The sequence below is a fragment of the Molossus molossus genome, unplaced genomic scaffold (assembly GCF_014108415.1).
Source record: "Molossus molossus isolate mMolMol1 unplaced genomic scaffold, mMolMol1.p scaffold_m16_p_4, whole genome shotgun sequence".
Classification (NCBI taxonomy): Eukaryota; Metazoa; Chordata; class Mammalia; order Chiroptera; family Molossidae; genus Molossus; species Molossus molossus.
In genome coordinates this window covers 6,782,915-6,798,053 of record NW_023425377.1, presented here as the reverse complement: position 1 = coordinate 6,798,053, position 15,139 = coordinate 6,782,915, and the positions used below count along the sequence as shown (strand labels likewise).

Sequence of the window (15,139 nt, the reverse complement as noted above, 5' to 3'; positions counted from 1 at the left end):
GCCCGACAAGCCTGCTCGCTGACCTCGCCTCTGTCGCGCAGTCCAGGTGACCTGCAGTTTTCTAAAGTCTGGGCTTCAACCTTCAGTTTCAAAGCCTTTGATAAATTGCCAGACAGATTGGTATGTCCTCACTGTTGAATACTACTTAGCAATAAAAAGGAACAAGTGGAGATAAAAACAGCAGACAAGGATGAATCTCAAAAATACGCTGAGCAAAAGGAGCCAGACACAAAAGAGCACATACTGTGTGGTTCCACTATGTGAAACTAGAATCCAGGGCCAATAGGTAAATGGCAGTGGGGCAGTGATGGGTGTGGGGAGATTGTCCGAGAAAGGTGTTTGCATAACTAAACATCTGTCAACTCCAGATACACTGAGAACACAAGGGCCTACAGGGGATGATCTAGCATTGCCGTTTCACCCTCGTCAGCCCCTCTTCCCCCCGGCTAGCCCTGCCTGTCACCCCGCCTTTTTCTATTTGACATCTGTTGCCTGGAATATTCTTTTGCACTGTTGACTCTGCTTATTGGTCATCTTCCCTGGGAAGTAAAGTGTTTTCTAGAGCAGGGACCTTGTCCACCTTCACCCAGCCACCCCCCCCCCCCAGGATCTCAATAAATACTGATTGAATTGATGAGAAATGACTCAAATAGTGGCACATTAAGTACTATATGAACATGCCAAATTCAAATAGAAAAAAGCATTTAAGATTCATGTGTGTGTGAAGTAGGACTGTGAACACTAGGTTTGAGGATGAGAATGGTGGGAAAAAGAAATGTAAAGTGACGGGATTTGGAGTCCAAAGACATTCTGGTGAAACACCTTCAACTGTAAATTGAGAATGGTCTTGCCTCTCTACTTCATGAAATGAAGAAAATAATGTGGAGATAACCTGAAAACCATAATTAGCATTATTCACAATAGCTAAAACCTTTGGAGCCTACATTGTGTGCCTGACTCTGAACTCATTCAGCAACTCACAACTGAGTTATTGTTCTTAGCCATGGTCTGTAGATAGAGGCACAGTCTCAGACTTGCTAGAGTTTATCAGTAAATGTTAGAGGCAATACCCAAATCCAGGGCCTCTGACTCGAGTTTATACTCTTACTCAGAACTGTTCTCTAGACTTCTTGGTCAGTAGTATTTGAGTGATGGTCTTATTTGTGAGATGGACTTTATCTGAGCATTGAAAAATATTGCAAGCATTTTAGATCATAGTTATATACCTATTTCATCCAAAAGTAATGGAGAACAGGATAGAACACTTGAAGTAAGATTCTTAGCCAGGAGATACTTAAAACACCCCCACCTGTTCAAAATCACCTCTTGATCGGTCCGTCAGAATTCATAGAAAAGCAAGATCAAGGATGGTGTCAATAACTTGGGCCCCATCAGGGCATTTTTGTCCATCTCTGTGGCACCTGGTCATTGCACCCATCTTGGGAGAGGTTCATTTTCTCTAGGACTTGGGACTTAACCAGTAACTGCAAGTCCAGTTCAGGCAATGAGAATGTCGTCAGCCCAGCACTTCACACAAGAACTCCCCATCACTTGGCAGCTAGTTTTGAAAAGGTTTTCTGCACTTGTGTCCAATGCCAAAACAGAGGCTATCTGTTTAAGATAGCCTCAGCTTCGAAAGAGAACTTAAAATAGCTTGCAGAGAGGCCTGGTATTTGGGACAATTGTTGCTGTTTCATATTCCATGACTAGGAAATAGCAGTCTTCAATAGCTCCTACCTGAGTTTATACTCCAGGGAAATCGGAGCATCAACCGCAGCCAGTGACAGGGAGATTTTAAACCCAGTAGTCCGGATTCCTGGGTTTTGCTTTTTGAGCCTGTTCTCCAGTTCCTTTTCTACTGCGACCTTTTCCACTTAGTCAAAAGCAGAGCCTAGCCCTGGCCGGTTTGGCTCAGCGGTTAGAGCGTCCGCCTGCGGTCCGGAGAGACCCGGGTTTGGTTCCCGCTAAGGGCATGTACCTCGGTTGCAGTTTGTCCCCAGCCCTGGTTGGTCGTGCGGGTGGCAGCCACTCGATGTGTCCCTTTCACGTCGATGTTTCCCTCTCTCTCTCTCTCCCTTTCTCTCCCTCCCACTCTGTGCAAAAAATGGAAAAATGTCCTCGGGTGAGGATTAAAAAAAAAAAAAAAAAAAAAAGCAGAGCCTGGCTGTTGTGGGTTCTAGTCAGGCAGCTGCATGTGACAAAATACATTTTGAGGTTGGTGGGAAGGATAAGAATGATGCCTCTGAAGGGGCAGAGGCAGTGAGACGAGATGTCCTCAGAGGAGTCAAACTGCTTAGCATGCAAAGGGTGCACATCTCCACGTGGAGGCCGGAAGAGGGCCTAGAGTGGTCGCTGACCAGAGTCCTGCTGGCTCGGTCCGTAGGCAGCCCAGGCTGGGGTTGCAGTGAAGTATCGGGGCCGCTAGGTGGCAGCCGTGCGTTTCCAAAGCTGGCTCGCCTACAGGAGAGCCCAGCTGGGATCCCAAGAACCCAGCCGGGAGCCCTGGAAGGGGGGGTAAGAGACACCCTGGGACCCCTCCCCCTCAACCTCACAAGGTTTTCTGCACTTGTGTTCAATGTAGGGAAGTGGAGATTGAGAGGGGATCACTTAGTGTAGCTAGCTGTCCAGAGGGCAGCCGGGACACGCCAAGATCCTGCGTGGACTCACAGAGCGGGTGAAAGAGACCCCCCTTAAGTGGAGCTGCCTCGGGGCTGGGCCTGACCCGCCCCCTCCTCCATCCTCCACTAAAGCACTGGTGGGTGTAAGTGTGAGGCGCGAATGCGGGCGAGTGAGGACTTTGCGCAGCTAACTGTGTTCTTGGAGACCACCGCCTGCCCCATTCAGGCAGTGTTTGCGCCGCGGCGCGGGTCATTGCTCCCTGGCGCAGAGCTCCGACGGCTTCCAACGTTCACCAGCTCCAGCCTCCTGGGCTCTGCCCCTTCAGAGCTGCTGGTCCCGTCGCCGAGAGTCTGAGCGCCTCCCTCCAACCCGAGCCGCCAGGAGAAGGAGGAGGCAGTGGAGAGGCCGCGGCAAGCAGGCAAGCAGGCAGGGCCGCCTTTGATGTGGGCGCGGCGCACCCAGGCGAGCTGAGCGCCCGTCCGGCCGCGCCCCGAGGGGGGAGCCCCCGGGCCCCGCATCCTCATTGTGCCGGCTCGGGCCCGGGCCCGCCCCCGGCCCCCCGCCCCCTCGCCGCCCGCGCGTAGAAAACGCCCCGGCCGCCGCCAGTGGTGGGAGGCGGCGATGCGCACGGCCGGAGAGACGCGGAGGAGGAGACATGAGCCGGCGGGCGCCCAGACGGAGCGGCCGTGACGCGTTCGTGCTGCAGCCGCGCGCTCCAGCTCCGGAGCGCTGACCCCTGGCCCAGCGCAGCTCCGCGCCCCGGCCAGAGAGCGCACCCCAGCTTCCAGCCACGCCACGCATGCTGCCCCCCGAGTGAGCCGGACAGCCAGCTTCCCGCGGACGCCCGGACGGCCGGCCGGCCGGCAGTGAGCAAGCTTCCCCGCACCGGCAGGGCGCCTCCTGCACAGCGGCGGCCGCCCCGCAGCCCCCGCGCCAGCCCGGAGGGCGCAGCGCTCGGGAGGAGCCGCGCGGGGCGCTGATGCCGCAGGGCGCGCCGCGGAGCGCCCCGGAGCAGCAGAGTCTGCAGCAGCAGCAGCCGGCGAGGAGGGAGCAGCAGCAGCGGAGGCGGCGGCGGCGGCGGCGGCGGAGGCGCCCGGTCCCGGCCGCGCGGAGCGGACATGTGCAGGCTGGGCTAGGAGCCGCCGCCTCCTCCCCGCCCAGCGATGTATTCAGCGCCCTCCGCCTGCACTTGCCTGTAAGCGCTGGCTTGTGGGGCTGCCCACCCTGCCTGTCTGTCTGTCTGTGTGCCCGTGACTCTGTCTGTCCGCCCGTCTGACTTTCTGACAGCGTATGTCTGTCCGCGCGCCCCCCTCTTTGATGTCCCACTGACCACCTCTCCATCTCTCTCCCGCAGGTGTTTACACTTCCTGCTGCTGTGCTTCCAGGTACAGGTACGTGGGCTCCTGACTCTGACCTCCCCCTGCCCCTGCCTCGTGGTACTCGCCGCGCCCCCTCCCTGTGCCCCACCCCTCCTGGGCTCGGAGCCCAGTGCACCTGTTCCCAGGGCGCGGAAGGGCGGCTCCAAGCGCGCCCTGCGCCGCCGGCGGGGACCTGCCAAGGGCAAGGGGCTCTGCTGCGGGGCTCTGCTGGCGGCGGCCCCTGTCGGCCTCCCCTGTCGGCCTCTGCTGGGAAGAGATCCCCCGGAGCCGACGGGCTCAGCCGATGCAAGGGCCGGCTCCAAGCCCCTGCCCGCCGCCAGTGAGGAGTTGGGACCCAGGGATTTTCTCGGCCACTCGTCCCTTAACATCCCCGATCGCTCTTCCAAACAAAAAGGCTCCTTTCAGCTGAATGGATTTTGAGTCCAGGGAGAACTAGCTTCAGTTGTAAATTACTCTGTGGTTTCAAAGGCGTTTGCAGCTTTGAGAGACAGACGGACGGACACGCGGGACTAGAGGAGATTGGGCTGAGAGGGAGCAGAGCAGGGCGTCCAGGCCGAGGGGCTATTCCCCGCGAGGCTGCTCCCAAGCGGGCCGCGCTCCGCACACCCTCGCCCAAGGTGGTGCAGCCCGCGGCTGGTTCCCCGCCTCACTCCCCGCTCGCTCGCTCGCTCTCCCGCTCGCTCTCCGTGAATCAGAAGAGGGCTTGGCGCTCAGCCTGGAAAGCACTTGCTAAAATCTGATCTGTTACTTCAGCAGCTTTCAGACTCGGGAAGGTCTTGGCACGCAGACAGTTGGAACACTCCGGCTTCCAAAGCCCTGGAAATGAAGGAAAAGGGGGGGGGGGAGAGGGAGCCGACTTCAGCCCGGATTAGAACCAGACCAAGGCTGCCTCAGCATGGGGGGGGGGGGGCAAAGGGAAAGGGAATAGGAAGTGCCAGCTGCCCTAGCCCCCACCACCTAGAGCTGCAAGGGAGGGGCCCTAGGAGGAGCTGGACTGAGGCCAAAAGAGATTATCTGCCCCATTCCCCTCTGGGTGGAAGGCAGGTGTCCTTGCAAGGTTACAGAGGATGCTTAGGCTTTGGACTTCTGAGTTCCAGAGGTGCCCAGGGAGGCCTGGAGCAGGGGAACTGGTGGTTCTCCCCGTTTCCCAGCTCCAGGACTGCGGTGTGTGTGGAGTGCCGTGGACACTCAGCAGCCCCTTGCACGGTGTTTGTGGGGGTGGGTCTGCTCATCTCGCCTCCCACTTCTGGGAGAGGATTGTTACCGGCAGGGTGGGCACTGAGCTGGGGACAGCTTGTTGGGGTTGGGGGCTGGAAGGTAGGTGGAAGGAAGGATGGATGCATAGATGGATGGATAGACAGACTGATGGGATCTTCTCTCCCGTTGGCCAGGCTGGGGTCCCCAGTGACTCCTTGAATCAATACAACTGGAGTCAGTAACTTAAGACTGGCTGTTTGCCAAAGCAGATGTGACCCTGTGTGGTGGCGGGGGTGGGGCTAGGGGAATGGCTGGTGTCAGAGAGAGAGGCTAGTGCCAGGCTTGGCCTGCCTGGTTTGCAGCTGAGTCCCTAAGCAGAGGTCAGGCCCTAGGGTCACCGCACAGGATCTGCTTGTCTGACCTGGGCAAGAGCTCTTTCCCTGAGTGCTGGGCATGCAGATCGAGAGATGGCTGTGGACTCTTTTGCCCCAGCTTCCTGATGCTTGCTGCCTCTTGGTCCTTGAAGTGGGGCCCAGGAGGGGTTGCTGTGTGGTCTTTGTGTTCTCTGGGGGAGTGTGAGGGAGGGAACCCGGCCCTGCATCCCACCTCCACCTCCTTGGCCAGAGCTAGAGCCAGCCTCTCGGGAAAGAGCTGGGTGGTCTGTCTGGGTTAGGACTTCAAGCAGGTGAGGGAGCCCCCTCTCCTACCGCCCCCCTCCTTTGCAGCCTCTCCCCATTCAAACCGCCATACGGCTGATGTTTTTAACCCACACACCCTTAGAGTATCTCAGGGTGGGGAAGGAGGGTGCCTGAAACATTGCACCCCAGTGGTGTCCACACGTGCTTGCGTGGGGGAGAGGGTTCCTAGCTCTCCACAGATTTTCCAAGGCAGCTAGGATTCCTAAAAGACAAAGAAACACTACTGTAGGGTGTTATGGCAAGGTTGGCAGGCTCATGTCCTCGCTCGTGCTCTAGGTGACAAAGGTGGAGTGGCCACGAGAGGCAGAGATGAGGGGTGGGACCCATGGGTTCCTTGCAGGAGTCTGAAGTCTGCTCCCTGCAGAGGTGATGTTGGACAGTGGAGAGCAGCTACTTGCTGGGCAGGGTGAGCTTCCAGGGTGGTAGTGACAGGTCCCTTAGGGAGCAAGGCCGGAGGCCTCCCCCCTGGGTGGAAGGGTCCAATCCGGGGACTAGGCCTGGGCCCCCGCGTCATCTTCCCCTGTCTGTAGACCCCTGTGAGTCTTAGCTTCCTCATTTTGAAGTGGGTGGCCCTCAGGCTGAAGTGATACGTGACAGGTGTGCAAGAAGTTTTGCAAACCCTCATCCACCCAGGAGGGCACGTTGTGTTGGGAACTGAGTACACCTATGCCCTTCCCTCCCCCACCTCCATGCTTGGGGGACTGGTCCGTCTGAGCAGTGGAGTTTCTGGGCTCCTCCCCACTTCCCATCCATCAGCCACCAGGCCCAGAGCACTGTCGATGCCAGACACTGCCCTCCCCACCCCCCTGTGGAGAGCCCCGCCCTCACCGCCAGGCCACCCCAGGGAGCGGGAAGCTGGGAATTTAATAAAATCCCTTCTCCCCACGACCTGGGACAACAGGGATAGCTCAAATCGGAAGAATTTTAAAAATTTCCGAGGGGAGCAAGCGGCGTGACCAGTAAATTGCTTTTCTGCACTTGGTTGAGCGCTGACAATGACTCTGGGCCGGGCCTTTCACGCAGCTCGCCGGCACCTGCCGACATTGTTCCTGCCGCCAGGCCCCGAGGTCCGGCCTGCCCTGCCCTGGCCGGAGGCGCCGGGAAGGGGCCTGCGCCCGCCGGCCCTCCCGCAGCGCCGCTTCCTCTCGCCGCCCCTGGGGAAGTTCCGCCCCGCCCCCGCCCTCCCGCCCTCCCGCCGGCGCCGCCTCCCCGGGGGCACCCCATCTCCAGGCTGGCTGGACGCGAAGAGGATGGGGCGCTGCCCTGTTGGACAGCACTTTTAATTTCTTTTCATTTGTTTATTTACTTATTGCTGACCGTATTACAGATGTCCCCCATGTTCCCCTCCTTTGCCCCCCTCCACCCCAGGCTCTCCCCCCACCATTGTCAGTATCCAAGGGCTCTGCCTATATGCGTAGGTGTTCTTTGGGTAATCTCGTCCTGTCCCTTAAAGCGGCGACATCTCCTGTCATATAGTCATTCAACAAATACTTGCGGGGAGCCTGCTTCCCGCTGGCCCTGCAGACAGGTCTGGGCCGTTGCTGGCCTCCAGGCTCCCGGTGGGAGGGGCCGGGGCTGGGTCAACAGGGGCTCCTTTGACCCCCAGCTCCCAGGCTGCTCCAGGCTGCGGGTACGTGGCCAGGCGTGTCCTGTCCAGCTCAGGTGGCACAGGCCGCCTGCCTCGGGCAGAGCACAGCTGTAGGATCGCAGAGGGCGCCTGCCCCTCCAGCTTGCTCCATTCCTCCTCCTGAAGCGGAGGGGGTGGCATTCCCACTTCACAGATGGAGCCACTGAGGCCCAGAGCAGGGAAGGGGTTTGTTCAAGCCCACTGCTGACTCAGACTCTGGATTCAAGATCTTGTACTTTGTCCCACCACACCAGGCAGATGTTCTCAGGAAGAATAAGGAAATTATTCAGAAAGAATACTGGTGTGGAAAGGGGTTCCCAAGAGGCGCGCGAGGGGTCCCCAGTGAGAGCTCCGGGTGGCCCCTGGGGGGGATGATCCTAGCCCAGGTAGAGGGCACCTGACTGAGTCTGCAGGCTGAACTTCCTGGAATGTTCTGGACTGAGAGGGTCTCAGAGCGGGGGTGGGGGGTGGGGGTGGTGTCTGTGAGGGGTGGGGTGTAGGGGATTCAGGCTCTCCTCCCAGTTTCTTTCACAGCCGGAGGGGGAGGGGGCACCCTGCCAGCATTCCTACAGCCCGGGAGTGTCACCTGCTCTGAGATAAGAAGGTGGATTTTTAAAATTTCTTGTGGTTGGCACGGCCAGTGTCAGCAGGCTTGGGGCTGCGTGTCGGGGCTGCAGCGCTGCCTCTACCCAGCCGTGGGCAGCTCTGCAGGCACGTGGGCCCCCAAAGGGAGATGAGGGTGCAGGGAGCCCTCCCGGCCTCAGCAGGACCCTTTGGTTCCGGCCTTGTGCTGCAGCAGGACCGTCGTGGGTGGGGGAATCAGGGCGGAGGCACTCAGGCCCCCGCCAGGTATTGCCTGCTCGCCAGGGGACAGGCAGCGCTTTCTCCCAGCTTCTGGGCCACCCCTTACAACCAGCTGGAATGAGGGAACTCTCCGGATGGAGACAGTGAGGCTCAGAGGCATGAGATAACCTGCCCGAGGTCGCACACACCAGGAGCAGAGCCGGCTTCAGCTCTGAGTTGCGCGGCTCCAGGACCCCGGCTTCTTTTTTTTTTTTTTTTTTATCCTCACCCGAGGATATTTTTCCATTTTTTGTACAGATAGAGTGGGAGGGAGAGAAAGGAAGGGAGAGAGAGAGAAACATCGACGTGAAGGGACACATCGAGTGGCTGCCACCCGCACGACCAACCAGGGCCGGGGACAAACTGCGACCGAAGTACGTGCCCTTAGCGGGAACCGAACCCGGGTCTCTCCGGACCGCAGGCCAACGCTCTAACCGCTGAGCCAAACTGGCCAGGGCCCGGCTTCTTAACTAACAGTACGAGAGCTCTGGAGCCTGCTGGCCTGGCTCAAATGGTTGCTTTGCCTTGTCTTTGCTGTGTGACCTTGGACAAGTTGCTTAACCTCGCTGGGTCTCAGCTTCTGCACATGTAAGATGGGAAGAAAACAAGCAACACAACAGTCCCTCCTGCCTCAGGGCATTGAGCAGGGACAGCGCTGCTCTGACCTCTCCTCTGCATCCCTGGCCCTGTGCCTCCCGCTCTGGTCTGACCTCTCCTCTGCATCCCTGGCCCTGTGCCTCCCACTCTGGGAGCACTGACTTGCCACCAGCCCCCTGTCGGCGTCGCGAGCTCCCCTTGCCCAGGGCACTGTTTCCTTTCCGAGGGCAGGGGCTGGCTGCTGGTCCTCTGTGCTCCGTAGTTCTTGCTAGGTAGGGTCTGTCCCCTGCTTGCAAGGACCATGCAGAGCATTCAGGGAAGGGCAGCGCCCCAGCCCCGCCAGTGTGGCCCCGGCGGGAGAGCCTCCAGGCCTCAGGAAGGGCTGAGGCCTGCTGTCTGCCCTTGGGGCCTGACAAAGGTATTTGTTCCGGAATGTTGTGGCAAAGCGGGCCCCTCGGGCTTTAGTCAGGCTCCGGGGAAGGGCCAGGAGGTGTATAGATATCATCTGCTGTGACATGGAAATGGCCTAAGGCCCCAGGCCCCTTTAAAATGCTCCCTGGCTGGTTTGGCTTAGTGATTAGAGCGGTTAGAGGTTAGAGCCTCAGCCGGAGGACCCGTGAGTCTTGGGTTCAGTTGCGGTCAAGGACACATACCTCAGTCAAGGGCATGTACCTCAGTTGGGGTTCATCCTCCAGCCCTGGTCAGGTCCGGAGGATGAACCCCAGTCAGTCGATGTGTCTCTCTCACATCAATGTTTCTCTCCCTCCCTGTCTCCCACTCTATCTGATAATAAATGTAAAAATATCTTTGGGTGAGGATTAAAAAAATAGATAAATAAATAAAAAATAAAATGCTGCCGTGCCAAGGACAGGCCAAGGACAAACCTCTTGTGGGCCACAGAGCAGAAGAACTCTCAGGGTCCCAGGGATTCTGGCTCATTGGATGACCTCCCTCTCTGTGCCTCAGTTTACCCACCTGGGTATTAGCGAGGTGAGCTAGGTGGCTTCCGTGGTGCTTGAGTGCGTGGCCTTTGGCATAGGAGAGACTTAGATTTAAATCGTATCTGTGTTGCTGAGCAGCTATGCAGCAAATATCCTAACCTTTAACCCTCTGCCCCTCGGTTTTCCCATCTGTAAAATGGGTAATGAGAGGTACCTACTTTGAAGGGTCATTGTGAGAGCTGAATGGGATAGTGCACACGGAGTTGCACACGGAGTAGCTGGCCCCGGAGCTGACATCAGTAGATAACTGGGTACTCGTGATGGCTCAGTCGATTATAAGTTCGGTACATAATATGCGACAGAGCGCTGAAGAAAGCCGGGAAGGACATGCTCCTTGTATCGTGACATCAGGCCTCCGGTCTGAGGCTTTGGCCGTAGGTCCGCATTTAATCCTCATGGCCCCACTCGCAGGCTGTGTGGCCTTGGGCCAGATGCTTCGCCTCTCTGAGTTTCTGCCTCCACCTCACGTGGGAAATGGGTAGAAGACTACCACTGTTCCCCGTTGGGATGAGTAACAGCCATGTCCTGGACCAGCTGAGCTGCAGGCGCTCAGCCATGGTCCTTCTCCGCTGAGCCCTCAGCGAACGTGTGTGGGGCGCCCGCTGCTCGGCTGGCCCTGGACTGGGTTTTCAGGGGGATAAAGGAGGCCTCAGTGTTGGCCTCCAAGTGTTCCCTGAGAAGGGATGCCGACACTATGGGCAGCTTTATTCTCACCCTCTCCCCCGCCTCCCTCTCCTCCCACCTCTGCCTCGGAACCCCTTGGTTCCCATGACCCAGGGTGTTCTCTGTTGGGGCTCACAGGGATGCATAGGAGCTCAGGCTATGGACCCGCCCCCCTTCATACCCTCTCAGCTCGCGGTAGCTGTGTCCAGAGCAGATTGCCTGGGCTCTGTGTGGCTCACCCTTCGTACGGGCGTCCAGAGAGAACCTCCCTCTTGGGTCGCTGTGAGGGTGGGTTGTGGTCACCTGGGATGACTTGGCACAGTGCCTGGCTCATTGTGAGTGCTAAGTAAGTGTGAGTTGCAGTTACTCGTGGGACTCAGGTGTTTCTGGAGGCCAGCTTGTCCGCCAGCTCTTGGTCCGTGGAAGTCCGGGGAGGCCCGCCACATCGTGGGCCCTCAGGCCCTGGCACAGACCCGGCATGCGGGAGGGATGTTGGTCAGTGCTGGAGGGGAGGAAGCAGCTTCTCTGAGGGCTGGGCACCTGGATTGCACACCTTGCCCTGGGTGTCAGGTGTGTGTCCCTGCTCCTGAGGACTTGAGAGTAATCTGAGGGATCTGTGCAGGGGGACAGGGTGTCACGTGTACTCTGGTGAAAGGCCCTGAAACCAGACCCTGGGGCAAGAGGATCTGTTAGGGATGGTCCCCTACTTGAATCTTGAAACAGGAGCAAGCCCGGTGCAGTGAGCATGTGCGTGCGTGTAACAGCCATTGCAGGCAACAGCACATCTGCACACAGAGCAGGGAGCATGGTAACGTGCGCAGAGGATTCCAAGCCCGTTGGGCTATCTGGAGTGTCAAGTTCAGGGATGGAGGTGATGTAAAAAGCCGTGGTGGGCACTGAATGCTCAAAGAAAGGACTCGTTTGTTGAAGCAGGTTGGGGTAGAGAAGAGGGAAGGGAGCCTGGGTCTTGAGGAGTCCTGCTCCCTCCCCCAGGCTGGCTCCAGAGCTGACCGCCCCGGCACCCATATTGACGACCTGTATGGAGAAGGCTGATGTATGGGGAGAGGGAGCTCCGGCCAGCCGCCTTGGGTGGCAGCACATCCCACCCCCATGCTGCTGGCTCAGCCCTGCCAATCAATACATTGATAGCCCTGGGAGCTTAATGGATAGACGGGGGTGGGGAAGGGGCCTTTGCAGCCTCACTCTGTCCGGGCTGGGTTGGGTGTGGGGAGTGTAACAGGAGAGAGGGGAGAAGCCTGGGGCTGAGCCTGGGTGGGGGCGTTGATCTGAGCCAAGCTCAGATTCACGGGTGGGCCTGGCCTTCCTCCTCTTCTTTCTGTCCAGGGGTGCCAGCTGGGGGAATTTCGGGGGCTCTAGAGCCAGAGCTGGGTTCAGGTCTTGGCTCCATCACTTTCTGTATGGCTTGAGCAAGTCCCTGGGCCCGTCTGTCTCCCTTTGTCCCGGGGATGGCGATCATCAGACCTGCCCAGGTCGTGCGAGGAGCACGGAGACAGTGCCTGGAAAACGCTGAGCGCGGGCCTGGCACTGAGCAGGCGCCCACTAAGTGGGAGCCGGCGTCAGCCTCTCTCGACGGTAATAACAATCCACGGAGCCCTGGGGCTGGCAGCCACGCCGGGGCCTGCGTCCAGGCCTCTCGCTCTCGAGGAAGGGTTTGGGGAGCTGCATTTCGGGGTGGAGAGCAGGGCTGACTCTTTCAGGGACCAGTCCTGGAGTATGGGGTGCCGGTCTCCGGTTCGAATCCAGAATTTGGGGAAGGCCTCGGCGGCGGCGGCTGCTGGAGGAGCCTGGCGGTGGTGGAATGTGGCCGGAAGTCTGTGGGCTGCCTCTCCTGGGACCAGGGAGACCCTCCCTTTTCTGGGCAGGCTGCCTGGAGACAGGGGCACGGCTTGTGTGAGGCCTCAAGGATGGGGACCTGGGCGGGAGGGGGCAGTCTGACCCTGTCGTGCCCTCTGGGGGGGGGAGTGAGCTCACGGCCTTCAGCCCCAGCCCCTGCCCCAGCGAGGGCTTGTGGCCAGAACCAACTGCTCTCCTGAACAGGGAGGAGATGCTGGGTGAGGGAGAGAGGGGGCTGGAAGCCGGTGAGGGGGAGTGTGGAGAACTTGGTTTCTGGCCTAGAGAGGGGGAGCTGGATTTGAATCTGGATTCCTTTCCTCACCAGTTCTGACTGTGCACAGGTGATGTAACCTCTCCAAGCCCCAGTTACCTCATCTGTAAAATGGGGATGACAGCCACACCAATGCGCAGGGCCGCTCTGCGGGTTACGCAGGGTCTTTCACCTCACACGGCTCTGAGCACCGGACGTGCCCAGTAGGGAGTGGTTGTGTAGGAAACCAAACGAGAGAAAAAAAGGGACAGACATGGCCGTTGCTGTTAGTGCACTCTTTTCCTGAGCTCGATATCGTAAACATTCCCATTCTGGCGATGAGAAGACAGGGTCACAGAAATCTAGGAAGTTGGCGATCAGGGTGGGGCCAGCAAGAAGCACCTGAGGTCAGTGCTGGTGTTGGATGGGTGAGGGGTGTGGTGAGTGTGCTGTGTGTGCCGAGGCGGTGTGTGATGTGGCAGACATCTGTGGGAGGTGGGACTTTGGCCTGGGAAGAAACAGGAAGTCCTCACACATGCCTTCCGAGCCACGAGTGGGTGGGTGAGGCTGAAATCTTCGGGGGAGCTATGGTTGCTGTTGCCCTGGTGGGAGGGGGACCTGGGTTGATGTCTGGAACGGGGCACTAGCCTGGGGGCTCACCCCAACCTCTTTCACCCGTAGCAGCTTCCCACCAAGACCCTCAGGAGGAGGCTCGGGAGGTAGACAGGGACTAGACCTGGGGGCGCTGGGCGGAGTTTCCAGCAGAGAAGCAGCCTCCCCTGTGTTAGAGCTGGGTGGAGGGGGTGGCCCAGTGTCTCTGCGGGGGCCTGCGGCAGAGCTGGGGGCAGAGTCGAACCTCTGGGGTTCCTGTTGCCCCTGGGCAGTTCCTGGATCAGGGAGTCAATATACATCTTTTTTGGTTAATCCTCACCCGAAGGTATTTTTCCATTGAATTTTAAAGAGTGTGGAAGGGAGGGGGAAAGAGAGAAAGAAACATCCATATGAGAGAGACACCTCGATTGGTTGCCTCCCGCATGACCCGAGCAGGACTGGGGATCGAATCTGCAACCCCGGTAGGTGCCCTTGACCGGAATGGAACCCACAGCCCTTTGGGTCATGGGCCAATGCTCTAATCGCCGAGCCAGACCAGCCAGGCCCCGTAGTCAGTATTTCAGCCCCCGATGACAACCTGGAGGGCTGTGCCCGCAGAGAGCAGTACTGACTGTCCTAGGAAGGCCCGGAAGACAGCGAGTGACCAGCTACCCTGCTGGCGGGGACGGAGGGAGAAGGCTCCTAAGTCGGCCGCTCTGTGTGAGCCCAGGCTGACCTGTGCCCGGGCCTGAGCTGCACAGGTCGGATGTGTGCAGTGGGCGCTCCCCGCTGTGCACCTCCCGGCCGTTAGGGCGGCAGCCGCGGAACCACGTCTGAAGGCTTCTCAGCAGAGTGGCTGGAGCAGAGTGGCTGGAGCAGCCAGTCGGCGGCTCGGAACACCCCATCACCTGGGCCCTCTGCCTGTCTGGTGGGAAGCGGTGGGGCTGGTTTTGGCCACCAGGTTTCCTTTGTCCCGGCCACACATGTGCGGCATTCGCAGGGTCCCTCCTGGGGGCAGAGCCAGAGATCGTGGGGACACTGAGCCATCACAGGAGTGCTCAGGGGCTCTAACCCAGCCTGGGGGTGCGAAGGGCAGGAAGGTTCCCGAAGAGGCACCTGAGGACAGTGTCAGGGTGCCAGGGGGCAGGGTGCCCTGGGCAGAGGACCCGGCCTTGCAAAGGCCTGGAGCCCCCAGAAGTCTTCCCCGGGAAGCGGAGCTTCCTGCCGTTTCAGGATGGACTCTGTGTCCGTGTCAGAGGCCACCCGCCGCCTCCCTTGGGGTTGATGTGGCCACAGAGTGTGGCTTGAATGGTGGTAGCGGGCAAGATGGATTGTTCCTCCCACATCCTGGGGAAGGGCCACCGGACAGCCCCTGCTGACCCCGGGGCACCGCGCCGCCGCCCTCCAGTGCCCAGGGAGAAAATCGTTAATGGGAGGCTGGCTTCTGGGGCAGGGCAGCTCCCCTCGGGGACCTGGGGTGAGGAGATTGGTTTGACCCTGGTCGATAAGGTCTCCTGTGAGCATGAGGGGACTTGGAGGACAGGGAGGGAGGCTGGAGGCCTGCTCCTGGGGGCGGGGACAGGGCCAGGCCACCTCAGGAAGTCATCCAGGGAGGCTGAGGGTCATGGGTGGGAGGTGTTCGGGACACATGCCCGCCAGGGGTGGGTCTCAGGGGAGCCGGAGTCCTTCTCTCCCTGAGCATCAGGGTCCTGGCGGTGAATGGTGATGGGTGCGGGAGCCGGCCAGGAGGTAGTGGGGTGACGGGGTGCACGCTTGGTGGGCCAGCAGCCAGTCTCCACGTCACCGGACTGTGTGACTCG

At 59.3% G+C, this 15,139-nt stretch overlaps 1 protein-coding gene across 1 annotated transcript in view; it reads left to right on the top strand.

Moving 5' to 3' along the window:
• Positions 1 to 3,229: 3,229 nt before the first annotated feature.
• Positions 3,230 to 15,139, top strand: part of FGF18 (fibroblast growth factor 18) — a 32,695-nt gene continuing 20,785 nt past the window's right edge. The window contains exons 1-2 of the mRNA XM_036241253.1: positions 3,230 to 3,814; positions 3,974 to 4,010. Coding sequence (XP_036097146.1) covers positions 3,783 to 3,814; positions 3,974 to 4,010 — 69 coding nt within the window. The 5' untranslated portion in view covers positions 3,230 to 3,782. The remainder of the gene's footprint in view (positions 3,815 to 3,973; positions 4,011 to 15,139) is intronic.